The sequence below is a fragment of the Tamandua tetradactyla genome, chromosome 2 (assembly GCF_023851605.1).
Source record: "Tamandua tetradactyla isolate mTamTet1 chromosome 2, mTamTet1.pri, whole genome shotgun sequence".
Lineage (NCBI taxonomy): Eukaryota > Metazoa > Chordata > Mammalia > Pilosa > Myrmecophagidae > Tamandua > Tamandua tetradactyla.
In genome coordinates this window covers 125,044,066-125,061,610 of record NC_135328.1, presented here as the reverse complement: position 1 = coordinate 125,061,610, position 17,545 = coordinate 125,044,066, and the positions used below count along the sequence as shown (strand labels likewise).

Sequence of the window (17,545 nt, the reverse complement as noted above, 5' to 3'; positions counted from 1 at the left end):
TTTCCAGGCAGCAGCCTTGGATCATGCCCATCAGATATAAGGAGTTTCCACAAATCCTTCCTGGATAACTCCATGTCCATTCCTCACTTTCTCTGAAATGGCTGGCTGGTTCCACATTTGGTTAAATCCTCATGTGGGGCACTATTCTCTGGGGTCTCCCTTCCTGGAAGCCCAGAATTTTCCAGGACATCAATTTCTGGTTTCTTTGTACTCAAGAGTTCAGCTTTCAGCTTATCTCTCTCCTGTCTCATTTCACTATAAGCTGTGAGGAGAAACCAGGCTGCAGTTTTGACATTTAATTTAGAGATCTCTTCTGCTAAATATCCAAGTTCATGGCTTTTAAAATCTGCCTTCCAGCCAAAGCCACTAGTTAATTTTGCCTGGACCTTTGAGTAGCTCTGTGACACCTAAGACCCAGAAATGGAGTGCAGTCGCCCTGAAAGTTAGCATAGCTACGTATAATAACAGTTAAAGTCACCAAAAAAGAGATCAGACCTCAATTAGAGTTTAAATCAAAGCCAATCTGGCTGGGTCTATGGTAAATTAGAATGCAGGGTAAAAGGTGATAGCGTATGTAGTCTAGACTTTCACTTACTGTATGAGACCAAAGTCAGAGAGGTTTATTATGTCTAGAACCTAAATTTTTGGTAATACATAATCTAAATCAACCTGTATGGATAGCTCATTTAAACAACCCAAACTCCTGCAGTTCAGGACAGGAATTGAGGAATTCTGTACAGCTTAATACAATACCAGGATACATCTCAGACTATGGTGAGCTGATAATTTTAAAGTATTACACATATATATAACTATTAAACTTTCCCACCTGGGAAACCCCACTGGGGACTGTGCTGGTTTGAAAGGATGTATGTCCCCTAGAAAAGCCATGTTTTAATCAAAATCCCATTTCTTAAAGGCAGAATAATCCAATTTCAGTACTGTATGTTTGAAACTGTAATCTTCTGGCTTATTTTGCACAACACATTGTCCCTAAGGTTTATTCACTTCGCTGATGATCAATTGATCATGGATTTGGTAGTCTATGTCTCACTCTCGATCCGACTCCATTGGTCAGTATGTGTTTCTTTGTGCCAGTACCACACTATTTTGACCACTGTGGCTTTATAGTAAGCTTTAAAGTCAGAAAGTGTTAGTCCTCAAACTCTGTTCTTTTCTAGGATTATCTTTAGCTATTCAGGGTCTCTTTCCCTTCCAAATAAATTTGATAACTAGCTTTTCCAAGTCTTCAAAGTAGGTTGTTAGGATTTTGATTGGTATTGAATTGAATCTGTAGATCAATTTGGGAAGAATTGACATCTTAACAAGATTCAATGTGTTTCCATCTATTTAGGTCATTTTAAAATTTCTTTTAGCAATGTTTTGTAGTTTTCTCTGTAAAAGTCCTTGACATCCCTGGTTAGGCTTATTCCTAAATACCTGATTCTTTTAGTTGCTATTTTGAGTGGATTTTTTCCCTTAGTTGTCTCCTCAGATAGGTCATGGCTTGGGTATAGAAATACTACTGATTTTTGTACATTAATCTTGTATCCTGCCACTTTGCTGAATTTGATTATTAGGTCATGTAGCTTTGTTGTAGATTTATCAGGGTTTTCTAAGTACATGATCATGTCATCTGCAAACAGTGAAAGGTTTACTGCTTCCTTTCCAATTTGGATGCCTTTTATTTCTTTCCCCTGTCTAATCACTCTAGCTAGGATTTCTAATACAAAGCTGAATAACAGTGATGACAATGAGCATCATTGTCTCATTCCTGATCTTAGGAGAAATGCTTTCAGTCTCTTACCATTAAGGATGGGTTTTTCATATATACACTTTACAATACTGAGGAAATTTCCTTTGATTCCTACCTTTTGAAGTTTTGGTTTATTGATTCTTTTTTTATTGATGAGTTTAGTCTGTTAACATTCAAAGTTATTTCTGTAAAAGCAGTTCTTGAATCTACCATCTTGTCCTTTAGCTTATATATTGTTGTTTTTTATACCTACACTTTTTTTCCCTTTCTCTTTTTTTATCCTTTAAATTACCTTTACTGGTACTCTTCAATTCTGTGCCCTCCTCCAGACCTCCCTCTCCTGTCTCTTTTTTAAGCTAATAGGACTCCCTTTGGTATTTCTTATAAGACAGGTCTCTTGTTGACTAGTTCTCTCAGTTTTTGTTTGTGTTTGAAGATTTTAATCTCTCCCTTAATTTTGAAGGACAGCTTGGCTGAATGAAGAATCTTGGCCAAAAGTCTTTCTCATTTAGGACCTTAAATATATCATAACAGTGCCTTCTTGCTTCCGTGGTGCCTGTTGAGTAGTCTGAAGTTTTCCCTTGTGTGTAGTAGATCATTTTTCTCATGCTGCTTTCCGGACTTTCTGTTTCTCTTCAATACAGTTTGCTTGCTTAGTTTGTGTCTTGGAGTCAGCCTATTTGTGTTTATTTTATTTGGAGATTGTTGAATCTCTTTGATTTGCATATTTATGTCTTTTATAAAGGTTGGGAACTTTACCGAATTATATCTTCAACTAACTTCCCCAGCCCTTTACTCTTCTCTTCTGGGACACCAATGATGCTTGTATTTGTGTGCCTCTTGTGGTCTACCATTTCCCCAAGATCCAGTCCAGTATTTCCATCTTTCTTGTCATTTGCTCTTTTGTGCACTCCAGCCCAGTTGTTCTGTCTTCTAGCTCACTTATTCTTCCTTCTGCTTCTTTGAATCTGCTATTATATGTCTGTAGTATATTTCTGATTTGGTCTACTGTATCTTTCATCTCTGTGAGATCTGCCATTTTTCTATTTAATCTTTTGAATTCTTCTTATGCTCTTCTAGTGTCTTCCGGATATCCTTTATTTCTTTATAAATATCCTTGAGGAGTTTTTCTGTATTCTGTGTCCCCTCCAGAGTTTTGATTTGGTCATTATTCTGGGACATTTCTCTTTGGATCTTCACATGCTTTGTGATTTTCTGTTATGTTCAGGGTATTTGATTATCTTACTAAGGTTATTTTGCAAGTTGGTTGCCTTCACTCGTCTAAAGTTTTGTATTTACTTGGTTTTGCATTGAAGGTTTCCTTTTTCACTTGGTTTTTCAGTAATTCCCTGCCAAACCAAGGCTTTGATCTTATGGAGGGGATACAGTTCTACTGAGGGTCTATTAAAGGCTAAGCAGGATTACACGGGTATTTCAGCGGGAGAACACTCACCCGTCATGTAGGAGACCTGGGCTTGATTCCCTGCCCATGTACCCACCCCCTCCACCAAAAAAAAAAAAAGAAAAAAAAAGAAAATATAATTAAATATGAAAAAAGCCACACTCAGCAGTAGTAGGCCCCAAAGACAGGATGGAACACCCCAAGATATATTGGAAATAAGCTCAGACTGGTGTCACAGAAGGGAAAAGAAAAGATAAAATAAAAATAAAAAATAAACAAAAATATAAACATATAAAATGTATAAAAATAAAAGTAAAAGAACAATGCCACTAGTAAAAATATATAGAGAAAAAATGTATTTTAAGAATGCAGGAAAGGAAAAAAAAAACCCCTATGCAGATAGGGAGTCTGCCAGCCTGCCTTCATTGATTCTCACCAGCAGGTGGAGCACCTGAGCCCCCTTCGCTCTCTCTAAATCCAATTCTGCACATGGAATCATTGCCCTCCCCCCTACATGGGACATGACATCCAGGGGTGAACGTCTCCCTGGCGGCATGGGAGAGGACTCCCAGGGATGAATCTGGCTCTGAGACCGTGGAATTAACAATTCCATCCTGACCAAAAGGGGAAAAAGAAATGTAACAAAATATGAGTGGCTAAGAGAGTTCAAATAGAGTTGAGAGGCTACTCTGGAGGTCACTCTTATGCAAGTTTCAGTTAGACCTTGCAACCTATCTTAACCTGCCAACCCCCAACCAGGACCATTCCAGCCAATCCTAAAACACACCTCGGGCAATATATGAGATTCCACAAGGGTTCTGTGCACTAGAGTAACTTTCCAGAAACCTACAACCTCCAGATGGGTCCCTGGTCCAGATAAGTCCTGAAACCTAGAGGACCCAGCCTCTCCAGAACACCAGATAGTTCCATCTTCCTACCCCATATTACTGACAGCCCCTTCCAACATGAAATAGTTAGAATGGGCATAGCCCAAATACTCCTGAAGAGAGAGATGAAAAGATCAAGGTGATGGTGGAGTTATACAGAGAAGATAGGATTTAACAAATGAGTATAATTGCTGGATCATTAAATTGATATCTCTTTTAGTTCCAGTTTCTTAGGGCAGCAAGAAGTAAAAACCTAAAATTGTGAAATCGTAAACCATATCAAACTCTGAAATCTGTTCTACAACTAATTAATTGTTGTGCTATTTAAAATTAGAAATTTATTGCTTTTTTGTATATATGCTATTTTTCACAAAAAAGAAAAAAGTTGATTGTGATGATAAAAGAAATATTTATTCTTTCTAGCCTCCTATACTCTGGAGCAGCTAGAAGGAAAAATCTGAGAGGATCTTGTGGTATCCCATGACAAACTCTGGGATCTGTCCTATAACTACTTGTTGAAGCGTGCTTTGAAAACTATTGCTTTTTTATTTCTTCACTTTGTATATATGTTATATTATACAATAAAATTTAAGGTTTTGTTTGTGAAAAAGCAAAGAGAAAAAAAAAAACCCTTATGCAGATAGGGAGTCTGACAACGTGCCCTTACTGGTGCCGACCAGCAGGTGGCGAACTGGAGCCCCTCCTCCCTCAGGCCCGCCCCTCCCCCACTGCAACAGCAGCTGAGCGCCAGGAGGGGGGTGGCGGTAGCGGTCGGTAGGTGGGTGGGTGGGTGGGTGGGTGGGTGGTGGGGCTGCCCCTGGCCTGCGGTGGCCGGACAGCTGGTCCCAGCACAGGGCGGGGGAGCAGACAGCAGCACCAGTGGGGGAGCAGCCGACCCGCAGCACCCAGCCCCGCTGAATCCGCTGCCCATTACACCTGACGGGCGGGCTATTTGTGACAGCCTGCCGGGTGTCCACTACAGTGCCCAGGGGCACAGCCCTCGGGTGGATGGCTGTGCCCGCCTCCGGGGTCCCCATGGGCGCTGCCAGCCAAAGAGCTGGAGAAGAGACGGTCAGTTTCCTCTGGAGAGTCACTGGAGACCTACCCCACAGTCACTCACCGCCCGGGACTGGAGACCCTGTCATTCTCTCCCGGGCCCCATCTCATCCCACGGAGAAGGGGCGAAATCCAATCCACCCCACTCCACCCTGGTCGGGAAGCCCAGGACTAACTCTCCGAACCTCCTTTTAGACATTATTTATCAGCCATTTGATCTGAGCATAACAAATGCTCCTGGTTCTACCAGTGTTCCTTTTTATTCTTCCGTGATTTTTGATGTATATGTATATGATATGTATATGTATATGATAGTAACTAACCCTTTGTCAAACTGGTTGCAAATATTAACTTCAGGTGGTCATTTGTGTTTTAATTTTGTGGATGATGTTTCTGACGTTCCAAAGTTGAGAGATTTATGTAGTCACAATCCCCATCTCCAAATTATATATTATAGAAAGTCCAAGGTTTCTTCTTCTTTTGTAAAATCAATTGGGAATTAATTGTAAGATAATAAGCAGGGTGTTGGGTAGCCAATCTTATTCCCCTCCCCCAATGGTTTGATTATTTCCTCTAGTACTGAACAGTGAGCAGTACCGAACATTAAGTGTGTGGACACACCTGCATCGTTTACTTCTTAACTCTCATTTCTGACCTTAAGCCAGCCCTACCCTACTCTCAGGATTGCAGTTTCACACAAGTTGGGGTAGAAGGACAGATTGATTTGTACCAGCCTTCCTAAAACCTTTCAAGCTTTTATCCCTTCATCGAATTTTAGATTTAGGTTTGAAGTTAGGGGAACATATCCCATTGGACTATCAATGGAATTGTGTGAAATGTACAGATTAAAGTGTAGGTTGTTGAATGCTTATGATATTAAGAATGAGAGGTTATGGGACGAAGGCCGTGGATTCTTCAATAACCAATTCCCGAGGCACTGGGGTTTCAAGGAGAAAAAAACAGTTTATTAATAGGCATGTAGTAGGAGAGCAGGTGACTTAGTAGCCTAAAATCTGTCTCCCCAAGTTTAGGGGGTTCAAAGTTTTTGAAAGTTTTAGCAAGGGGAGAGGAGGTCATTTTGAATCGCAAGTTGAAAGCAGAAAAGGAGATGGTGTTATTATCATTTCAATAGAAGAACAGAAACTGAAAGGAGGGGTGGCAGAGCTGTCACTTCAATGTTCAAGTGTAAGCCCAAAGGAAGGGAGACAAGTTGTCTTTCAATAACAGAGTCTAGCTGACATGACCTAAAAGTGTCTAGGCATGAAACTAGTTCATGTCTGATTTCAAATTCTTCATTAGCATTTAGGGCCTTTGCTCAAGAAGAAAATGACCAGAGAAAGGGTGTGACAGCTCGTACAGTCACAAAGGCATAAGACGAGGGCTTTCACAATCATTTCAGATATCAGGGCAGCTGGATTATATAGTTTAGGGCTTTCAGGTATTCCCCTCTGTCTACTCCAATATCCCAGAAAGCAAAAAGGAATATGATTCAGTAATCAAAATCATCCTTTAAGTTAGTATATTCATGATGTATATCATCCTTTTGTTTCAAGCTTTCTTTGCCCTTATGTTTAAAGTATGTCCCTTACTGTTTTTGATTTATTGCTTTTATTGAATTTTATTGAGATAAATTCAGACACTATATAATCCATCCAAAATATACACTCCATGGTTCCCAGTATCATCACATAGTTGTGCATTCATCACCACAATCAATTTTAGAACTTTTCATTACTCCAGAGAGAAAAATAAAAAATTGAAATAGAAAAGAAAATTTGTTACTATTGATGAAAGAACATTAAAATATTACTGTTAAAAAGATCACCCTTTAAATGCTAATTTTTCGGTTACAGTGATACAAAACTATCATTTCTCATTTATTCAAGCCATTTTGGAGTGCCCTAAGTAAAGGATTTCATTTTTACTTTCTTCATTTAAGTTCTGCAAATTTCTTATTAAACGTGTGCTTAGGAACTTTGTAGTGACAGCCTTTCTAATTGGGTTTGCTGGTTTATGGGGAAGTGACCCTGTTTCCAGCTTCCCATTTTGGGCTACTCCAAGATAGAGTCTGCTTCCCTGGCCATCTGGCTCGCTTGGCCTCTGGGGAGTTTCTTTCCCAGCACTTGTCATCGCGGGGTGTGGCTGTCCCCTGGAGGCGTTGCCGGCTGGTTTCTAGGTCAGCACCTGGTCCCACCTGTCTAGCATAGAGGCCCTGACCCAGTTCTCAGAGGTCCGCCCTGCCCATGGGTGGCCCTGCCCCTCTGGGGCGGGTGGGACAGGCCACAAGGGGCTCTGAGTCCTAGGTGAAGGGTGTTGGCCTCCCCTGCCCTGCAGGGCTCAGAGCTCAAGGCACGGGGGTTGGGGCTGGAGGTGATTCCCGAAACGTGGCCAGGAAGTGCCACGCATGCTTCCAGGCAGCCACCTAGAGCCACTGGAGACAGGGACCCCGCAGGAGACCGTGGGCAGGAGCAGGTAGCCGGGGTGCATCGGCAGCATCCGTCCAGCCGGCCTCTCAGATTTGCAGGAATCTCGTGGCTTCCTAACCTGGGCGCTGTGGTTTGGGAGGCTAAGCAGGGCATCCTCCGTGCACCGGAGGCATTTATTATTGGGCGGCCTGGGAAGAGCGGGCTAGGTTGCACAGTGGGTTGGCAGCCCCTTCCTCAGCACCCAGAGCGCTCTCCAAGCCCATGGGCCAGGGGTCCCAGCTGCTGGCAGGCAGCCCGCAAGGAAGAGGCTTTCCCTGGCAGAAGGAGGGGGCGAGGGGAGAGTAGGGGGCTGCTGGCCATGGGAGGGGCTTCCTCTGGGTCCTCAGAAGGCAGAAGAGAAGGTTCCTGGGTGAGTCCCTGGCTGCAGGCAAGGTGAAGGGAGGGGAGCGCAGCTCAGCGGGAAGGGAGCCCGGGCCTGAGACTCAGGGAGCCCGGGCCTGAGACTCAGGGAGCCCGGGCCTGAGACTCAGGGAGCGGCCTGGGCTTGGGGAGGGTGACACCGGCCTGTTGAGGGGAAGAGAAGAAGGAAGTGATTTCAAAGTCTTTATCATTTGTTCATTTTGAAAACAACCAACCCATCAAACACACTGTGTAACCTGTGGTGCCCACACCCCCAACATGCTTGAGAGTAGAATTCCAATCCTAACAAGGACCCAGAAGACCCCTGGGTTACACAACCGCGTGCTGCCTTCCCTCCGATCTCACTTTCTGGCCCACTCCACCCGGGGAACATGCCCAGATATCCTCCCCCTTTACTCTTTTGTCTCATTCAAGCCCCTGCAGGTAGCACGCGCTCAGTACCACACCTAGCTGCCCACAGCGGGCATGGCCACGCCCTCACCCCTCTTCCCTGCTCTAGGATGTCATTTCAGTGGCGGGCACTCGTCTTTAATGAATTCTATATTTTGCTTCATTACTGTTTACTTTTTATCATCTGCCTGTCCCTGCTCAAAGGTAACCTCTACCAGGGCCGGAGAACTTGTGTTTTGCCCAGCCCATGTGTTTGTTGATCGACTAAGTGATGCACAGGGAGGTAGTGCAGGCAGATGGGGAGATGTAGCTGCATCCAGGCTCCTCCTTCCCCATTCTGTAACTTGGGGCTCAGCACTGAACCTCTTTGAGCCTTGTTCCCGTATATAGACTGGGGACCACACCTGTGCATCTGTTACTGTGGGAGGCAGGAGCTTCAGGAGATGTGGGACGTCATGTCCTCTACCTGGGGCCCAGGGCCTGACCCTAGGGTGCTCCTGGCATTGGCTGGTCCTTATTGGGCTGGCATTGGGGTCATCATTCTAATGAGGGGTCCCAAGGCCAGGAAGACCAGACCCAGCCCACCTTCCCAGCCTGGCTCACCTGGGCACCAGGTGTAAACAGCTGGGAGAAGAGCTTACCATCCACATTGAATACCGGGGCTTTCTTCAGGTGGAACTTCCTGACATACCCCAGGTATCGCCCCAGCCACTGGGGGTCCTGGAACATTCTTCTTGCTGAAATCAGAAGGGCTATTGGTGAGGGGGGTTAAGCCCCCTGAAGGCTCTGTCTTTTTTCAGACATGCTCCCTGGTCATTTGGGGTGAACCCAGGGTAGGCTGGAACCCTGGGCCTCAGCCATTCCGGACACTGCCTGTGGGTGCTGCCCTCTGTGACCACAGGGACACAGGTTGAGGTCTTTGTCCACCATTGTGACATCACCCCCAAGGTGAGGCACTCCCTCCAGGCCCACCCGGGGTCCCTCCTGACACACACAGGGTCATTACATCTCCACAGCCTTCTCCCAAGGCCCGAGTCACCCAGTCTCCATTTCTGAGCTGGCTCACTGCAGGGACCTCCTCCCCCATTTCCCTGGGCAGCCTCTTCCTCCTCCAAGAGGCAGTCTGCAAAGCAGCCAAAGGCTCCTTAGGAAGAAGGCAGAGGGCGGGCCAGGGTGGCTCAGCAGGCAGCGGTCTCGCCTGCCATGCCCTTCCGGGTTCGATTCCCGGTGCCTGCCCATGCCCCCACCCGCCCAAAAAAGGAGAAGAAAGCAGACCACACCACACCTAGGGGGTGGTCCCCACTTCAGCAGGCAGAACCTCTGTGACCCAGCCCTGCCCCTCCCGGCCACTGGGAGCTCCTCTGCCCCTCCGGACTTGCCGCCCCGCCCCCAGGCCGAGGGCTTCTACCTGCCAGGCCGAGGGATTCTACCTGCTAGGCCGGGTGCTGGGTGCTTCTACCTGCTGGGGGCTCCCCCACGCAAGGGAGTCTTTGTTGAATGACTGAGTGAGCGAATGAACGAATCGCCCACCAGAGGGGCTGTGTGAGGGAAGCACCGACCCAGGCCAGCTCTGAGGGCCCCCTTCCCGGAGCCCCCGAGGGGGACGCGGGGTGTCCAGCGACCCCTCCCTGCCCCTGCCCCTGGCCCCACGCGGAGGCCGCAGCGGGGATCCGGCACCTACCGAGCAGCGCCCACAGGCTGCGGACCGCGGCGCCCTCCTCCACGCGCGCGTACAGGATGAGGCTGCTGTAGTCGGTGCCCACGACCCGCACAAGCGCGCTGCCGCCTCCCGGAACTGGGGAGACACGGCGCCGAGTCCTTTGTCCCCCGCCTGGGGACAGCCTGAGCTCCTCCAAGCGCCCGGGCTCCCTGCTCGCCCTCCCCCACCCCCTTTCCTCCCCCCCTCCCCCCTCCGGTACTCACGGGAGCCTTGGTACTGGCCTTGGAGCGCCGTGGGTTGCACCGTGAAATTCAACCCTTCACACAGCCCCTCTCCCCTGGGAAAACAGGATGGTTTACTACTCCGAGGGTAGGGACCTGGTGACCCCCCTGTAGTGACCTGGCGACCCCCCTGCTGTCACTGGGGAGAGGCTGGAGGAGCCGCCCAGGGCCCCGGCAGGAGGGAGGGGCCGGGTCTGCCTCCGGTGCCGGTGCCGGGATGGAGCCGAATCTCCGGGTAGAGGCTGGTCTGCGTGGACTTGGGCTCGGGTAGCCAAGCATCCCCCTCTATTTTCAGTTTCTCATCTAGGGGCGGGCTGGAGGTGGTCCCGACCCCAGGCGCACAGGAGCGCCGGGCGGGGTGGGGGTGGGGGTGAAGTGTCTGCAGGGAACTAAGGGCGGTGGCAACCCGGATGCAGCAGGGCTGACTCAGAGGGGCCGCACCTCGGGAGCTGCCAGCGCTGCACAGAAGGGGCCTCGTGCCCGGCGCCCGGTACTGGAGCACGGAGGACGCTTAAAGGCTGGGCAAGCGCGCATTTACAGTCCAGGTTTCTGGGCTCAACCTCAGACAACTACATCCTCGATGGTGCCCACACCCTCCATGGTCCAATGGTCAAGTTGGGGAGCCCTCCCTCCCCACCGATGGGCCGTCCCAGACCCACGGCCCCTCCGGGTTCCCCCATAGGTGGCCAGTAACCCCGGTTTATTTCCTGCAGCCCCTCCTCTAAGAGCTTTGGAGCCTTAAGGGTTAAACCCTGGGCAGAGATCTGAGCTCCCAGCTCATACTGTGTGTCCCTCTGCTCCCATTACGTCCCCCTTGTCACCGTCACAGGGTCACCTGGGTCTGAGCTGGATCCCCCGGCCCCCAAGGAGGGACTGCAGGTACCACGCTTACACCCAGAACAGTGTGAAGTCCACTTCACCAGTGTCCCTGGGCCATATGGAGTGGAGGGAGAGATGGACGGGGTCATCCGGGGAGAACAGGTCGGCATTGCTGGTGGACAGCCCGATGGTCAGCCAGCGCCCCGCCACCTGGGGACAGGGGCAGCCGAGGGTCTTCAGGCCAGCATCGGTGCCAGGCACTGCCAAGGGGCACAGCGTTGGCCGGTGGCAGGGACCAGACGCCCCAGGCCCAGGGACAAGCAGGCTGTACATCCCACATCCCGCAGCGTCTGAGGCCACTGTGTGTCTCTGTCTTTCTTCCATGTCCCTTTGCAGCCTCCAGCTCCCCTGGGTTGCCCCTCCCCCATCCTGGTTCAGGGAGGTGGAGGGAAGGGCCTGTATCTGGGAACCACCCTCCTTGGGCTCCCCACACGGGACCTCACTGACCCTGGGACCCCTCCCCAGGATGGGCCCCTCTGAGTCACAGCAGTGGTGGTCACTGCCTGTGTCCTCCCAGACCCTCTGAGCTCTCCTGGCTCCAGCCCTGTGCCTAGACACCTGGGCAGCAGAGAGCAGGGAGAGCCGGGGCCCAGGTCCAAGGGTGCAGGAGGGGGTAGAGGAGAGAGGGGAGAGGGATGTCTTCCCTGAGGCCCGAAGACAGATACCCTGAGGCCACTGAGGGCTCCTGTGGGGTCAGGCCAATGCTGGGTCCCCTCCCGGCATCTTCCCCTAGTGCGCACCCCCTTCCCCCTTCCCCCCCAACCCCAGTCCCCTCCGGCAGCCTGGCCCCTCCCAGTGTCCCAGTCTCCCCTGTCCCGGTCCCAGGCTGCGTCTGGGATCTGCCCTGGGCATTACCTTCTGGGCATCAAAGTCTCTCTGCAGTGGCACCTCTTCCAGCGTCCTCTGCGCCCTGACCAGGCCCAGGGCAAGTGCCAGCAGCAGAATCATGTCCGTAGGTCGGAGAGGCCACAGAGGCCGCACCACGGGTGGCCCTATATGTCCTCCCCTGGCCGTCTGCCCTGTGCTGGGCCCACCTCCCACGTTCTCTAAACATTCCAGGATTCCCACGGGCGGGTGCGGCCCCTATGGAACCCGCCCACTCTGCAGCCTCGTGCGCCCCGTGGGCTGCGCTGAGGGAGGCAGGGCCGGTGGGGGGTGAGCCCAGGACCCCCCCAGCCCCCACCCACCCCAGCCCCTACCCCTGGCAGCCGCCTGCCGCCTCCAGAGCCCGAGACAGGGGAACCTCTCCTGCTCAGGCCTCACCTCTCCCCGGAGCTGCTGCATGGGGGTGTAGTGAGAGGTGGGGGGATTTCTGCACACACCCCAGACCCCGGCCCAGTTCCCACCAGCCAGTGCACTTCCTCCCTGGGAGCTCCTTTCCCGCAGCCTGCTCTCTTGGCCCCCACAGCCCCTGCTGCCCTGTCTCAGCTGCTGTTCCCTGAGTTCCCTTCCTGGGGTGGGGGTGGGGGTGGGGAGACCCACCCCTTCTCTCCTGACGTCTCTCCAGGAAGCCCTCTTCAATTAACCCCTGGGGTGCTGAGCCACTCCGGGGCAGTTGCTGCTGCCACCCTCAAGCCCCACCCCCCCAGGCCCAGGGCCCTCAGTTCCTGGCTCCCTGTGGGAAGCCCCACCCTTCCTGCAGTGCCTCTCCAGGCTTGCTGTTCATGTCTCACTTAGGTGCGCCTCACCTCGAACCAAGATCAGGGGACCCCCCTCCACCTGCATCTGGGCCCTCGTGGGCACCCTTGGCCACAGAGCTCCAGCTGCGGGGCACAGACCAGGGCGTCTTGGATCAGGGCGGCTGGAGACCTCAGGGCGGAACCTTCACAGCTGAGCGGCTCTCGGCCTCTGCAACCAGTGGGCCCTCCTGGGACCAAGCAGGCAGTGGGGAGCCCCATGGGAAAGTGGGCCCGTCCTGCCTCGGACACGCTGGCCGCCTTCCCCATGGCCCCAGGGTTCTATAAGATTCTGGGCTGGGTACTGACTCAGGGCAGGGCTGGAGCGTCCTGTCTTGTTCTGGCCCCAGGGCCCCCGGGGCGAGGCAGACCCAGGTGGCTTAGCCTGCCCCTGCACAGGAGGGAGGGTCGCGGGTCCGAGATGGGTCTGGGCCAGATGGGGGAGGGGGACGGCCCTGGGGCCCCTTCAGTGCCAGCCGTTGCCCTGGGACTGAGGTTTTTTACTGCTGGCACCTTCCCCATTGCCCACCACCCCTTGGCCTCACCACATCCCCCGCCCCTGGCCTTCTCCCAAAGGACCCTAGAATGAACCGGCTTGGGGGCTCGGCAGGGCCTTGGGATGGTGTCCAGAGGTCTCGGGGCAGCGGGCTCCCGGGTTTGCCTCCAACTGCAGGGACTGCCTCCTTCCAGGACCTGAACCCAGAACCCGGGCCCCTGCCCATAACCCACCTTCCTTAGCGGCCCCTTCCCCTCGCCCCTATGTGAGGGCAGCATGAGGGTCCCTGGGGCATTGGATTCAGTGCCCACCTCTTCCTCTCTGTCCTTCCCCAACACCCGCTGCCCTGTCCACCAGGTTCCTCTCCTGGTTGTGCTCCCACTGCCCGCGATGGGGCAGTGAAGCCCCCATCTCTGCAGCCTCCTGGCAGCCTCTGCTCTGGGCCCTTCCTGCTCCCCAAGGCTGCTAGACTCCAAACTCCCACAACTTGGCTCCAGGGTGTGGCCCCGGGGTAAATGGGATCACGGGGCTGCTGAGCCAAACAGAGACTGATGGGCCACCACAGAGCCCAGGAAAGGCAAGGGGTGGGGGTGTGGGAAACCTGAGGTCTGCCTGGGGCAGTAGGGGAGAGAGGACCAGGAAGGACCCCCTTGGGGGGGGGGGTCTTGGAGCCCTGCCCACCAGAAGGCACTGCAAAGCACAGGGCAGGAGGATATGGCTGGTTCCAGGGGACCAGGAGGGGTGGCTGGAAGGAAGGGGTCAGGGCGGTGGAGGGAGCAGGGAGGGGGGCATGTGGCAGCCTCTGTGCCCCTCCAGGGGGTTGAAGGAGGAAGCTCCTGGGCCATCTCCTCACCCAGGACTGTCTCCCACCCAGGGCCATCTCCACTCTGGCCCTTTCCTGCCCAGTGTCACCACCCAACCTGCCTGGAAAAGCAGATGCTTCTTCCGGGTTGGTGAGACCTGCCCGTCTCCTCCCTCCTGGCACCCCACGCCAATGTGATTCCCTGACCCCTCACTCATTTCAGCCTCCCTCTTTCTCCTCACTTTCTCTCTGACCTCTGTAGACCCTACAGATAAACTCCCCTCAGGTAATCTGAACATGCGTAAAGCAAGATTTACAAACCCTGTTAGGAGCTCCTCAAAGAGAAAGCCCACCGCCAGCTTTTTAAAAAGCAAAGTAAGTGTTCTAGTTTGCTAGCTGCCAGAATGCAATATACCAGAAATTGAATGGCTTTTTAAAAAGGGAAGTTTAATAAGTTACAAGTTTACAGTTCTAAGGCCATGAAATGTCCCAATTAAAACAAGAAATGTTCAATCTAAGGCACCAACGTAAAAATACCTTGATTCGAGAAGGCTGATAAAGTTCAGGGTTTCTCTCTCAAGTGGAAAGGCACATGGCGAACACAGTCAGAGTTTCTTTCTCATCTGGGAAGGCACATGGTGAACACAGCATCATCTGCTAGCTTCCTCTCCAGCTCCCTGGGAGGCGTTTTCCTTCTTCATCTCCAAAAGTCGCTGGCTGGTGGATTCTCTGCTTCTCATGGCTATGTCATTCTCTGCTCTCTCAGAATCTCATGGCTTTCTCTCTTATTGTTCTCTAGCTTTTGAAGCTTTTTCCAAAATACTTCTTTTATAGGATTCTAGTAAATTAATCAAATAGAATGTGTGGAGACAAATCTCCACCTTATCAAGCTTAATACCCACATTTGACTGGGAAACATCTCCATGGAGATGAGCTAATTAATTAAAGTTTCCACCATACAGTACTGAATAGGGATTAGAAGAAACTGTTGCTCCCACAAGGTTGATTAGGATTAAAGCATGGCTTTTCTAGGGTACATAAACTTTTTCAAATTGGTGCAGTAAGAGAAAAAGGTTCCTGCCAGGTGGCTCCCCCAGAAAACCCCTGTGGGGACACAGTGAGGCCCTTTCCTGCAGGGACGGCTGGTCGGCCACATCCCTTACCCCTACCTCTCAATGAAAACTAGTATTTCCATCCACCCAACTTATTTTATCTCTTATCCCCCCTATTTATTTATTTTTTAGCCATGTTTTTTTATTCATCTGTCCATACCCTGGAACACAGCTCAATAGTTTCAGGTACTTTCCTCCAGCCACTCCAATACGCCATAAACTAAAAAGAGATATCTATATAATGCATAAGAATAACCTCCAGGATAACCCCTCGACTCTGAACTCTCTTAGCCAGAGATTTTATTTTGTCTCATTTCTCTCTTCTCCCTTTTGGTCAAGATGGCTTTCTCATTCTGACAATATGGGATCCTGGCAAATCCTGGGAGCTCTGTCCCACATTGCAAGGAGGATTTATACCCCTGGGAGTCATGTCCCATGTAGTGGGGAGGGCAGTGAGTTCACCTGCTGAGTTGGCTGAGAGAGAGAGGCCACATCTGAGCAACAAAAGAGGTTCTCTGGGGGTGACTCAGACATAATTATAAGTAGGTTTAGCTTCACTTTCACAGGAATAAGTTTCATACGGGCGAACCCCAAGATTGAGGGCTCAGCCTATTGAATTGTCCTCACTGCTTGTGAGAATATCAGGAATTCCCCAGATGGGGAAGTTTAATATTTCCTCCTGTCTCCGCAAGGGGACTTTGCAAAAACTTTTTTAGTCACTGCCCAAATTACTCTGGGATATATTGGGGCATCATACTAACCTGTACAAACCAACAAGATCTCATGCCTTATTCAAGATTCCATGTACTTGTAGTGTTCAACTAAACTGATCATACAAGTTAAATTATATTATATGCTGCCCAAAATATAAATTTTGCACTAAATAAAGTTCTTTCCCTTTGATCTTGCACAGAGGTTGACATTTGAGAATATGGACCATCTCGTCCTTTACGCCGTATTCTGATTTACCTTAGTCCTGTCCAGATCAGCTTCATTCATATCTCTAGACAAAGTCTGATCACTTTTTCAGCTTTTTTTTAGCAGTTGCTGAATGGGGTAGTGCTGACCTTCTTAGCTTCTGAACTCTAACACTGAGTGTCAGGTGTCACATAAATACCCGAGTTTCAGGGAATGCCCAGGTTATATACAAATAGCTCAATAGCTCAGAATTCAGAAATATCAGTTACAACTCCTAAGTATATGTGAGTATTGTAAGAGCTTATAGTCTAGGAAACTTTACAGTAGGCCTGGGCCTGAGAACCCATGCTCTCAACTTCAGTTCTCTGTGTTTGTATATTATAGTTAGTCCATGTGAGTGAAGCATGGATATTTGTCTTTTTGTTTCTGACATTTTCATTCAACATAATGTCCTTACTGTTCATTCACCTCGTTGCCTGCCTTACAACATGAAGCCATTTGACCGTAGGTCAAACCCATCCTTAAACTCTTCTGAAAATTTGTTCAGCTTTAATTAAAAAAAAAAACATTCATTCTCCTTTGCCCTTCCCAGAGCTTTGAGTATGAAATAAAGTTCCCATCCCTTGAGAAAACCTTGCATAGTTCCCTAAGTGTTTTCCTTATAAAGGTGGGTTTCTTTATTTCTAGAGGAACCTGCAGACATTCTCCAGGTGGGAAAACAGAATTCATAAACTTTTCTGCAAAAGTCAGAGCATGACCCTTTTGGCAATCAGAAAGCTAATCCAGTACAAAAGCTTCCATCTCGTGAGAAAATTTACCAGCTGATATTAGCCCAGTAGTTTGGGCAATGGAACCTGAGTCACACCCTATATGTATGAATTTCCCGGTTTACAACACACAATCACAAGCAAGATTCATGGAGCCTCTTTGGTGAAAGAGCATGTCCCCCAGGACATGTCCCCGTGGTGAAACAACTCAGGTCCACCTGAGGACATCAGAGTCCATTGCTGCCTGTGAGGCTCTCGACATCCTTCTCTCCTGTTGGGTCACCTTCTTGTATTTGAGTGAAATCTTGTGGATTCGAAGGGATGAAACCCACAAGCGCTGCTTGTTTGCTAGAACATTCCCTTCAGCTTCAAAGTATTAACCCCAATTGCCTTTGGATACCGCATTGCTTCTAAAAGTATTTTTTTCTTTTTGATTGAGATAAGAGTTTAAAAATCTCTTTGCTTTCCCTGCCAGGTGACTTTGAGAAAGCTCTGAAGGCTGAGCCACCATCAGTGCATTTGAGGGCCCAGGTACAGCCAGGTAAGGTCAGGCGGGGAAGACGCTGCCTCCACCTCCGACTCTTGGAAGCTGCATTTCGGTGCAGAATACACCTCTC

The 17,545-nt window shown here is 50.2% G+C and overlaps 1 protein-coding gene across 3 annotated transcripts; it reads right to left on the bottom strand.

Moving 5' to 3' along the window:
* Positions 1 to 6,056: 6,056 nt before the first annotated feature.
* Positions 6,057 to 12,222, bottom strand: LOC143673796 (lipocalin 1-like). Of its 3 annotated transcripts, none has more exons than XM_077148768.1 (7): positions 12,013 to 12,220; positions 11,171 to 11,307; positions 10,261 to 10,334; positions 10,019 to 10,132; positions 8,941 to 9,074; positions 8,047 to 8,091; positions 6,057 to 8,002 (listed from the first exon to the last, which is right to left on the bottom strand). In XM_077148768.1, the coding sequence occupies exons 1-7, from the start codon at positions 12,103 to 12,105 to the stop codon at positions 7,910 to 7,912; spliced, it is 690 nt and encodes a 229-aa protein (XP_077004883.1). In that variant the 5' UTR covers positions 12,106 to 12,220; the 3' UTR covers positions 6,057 to 7,909. The 3 variants fall into 3 exon arrangements, with proteins under 3 accessions (XP_077004883.1, XP_077004884.1, XP_077004885.1); XM_077148770.1 differs by having other exon boundaries at positions 7,903 to 8,002; positions 8,979 to 9,074; positions 12,013 to 12,222; XM_077148769.1 differs by having other exon boundaries at positions 6,057 to 8,091; positions 8,979 to 9,074; positions 12,013 to 12,219.
* Positions 12,223 to 17,545: the final 5,323 nt, after the last annotated feature.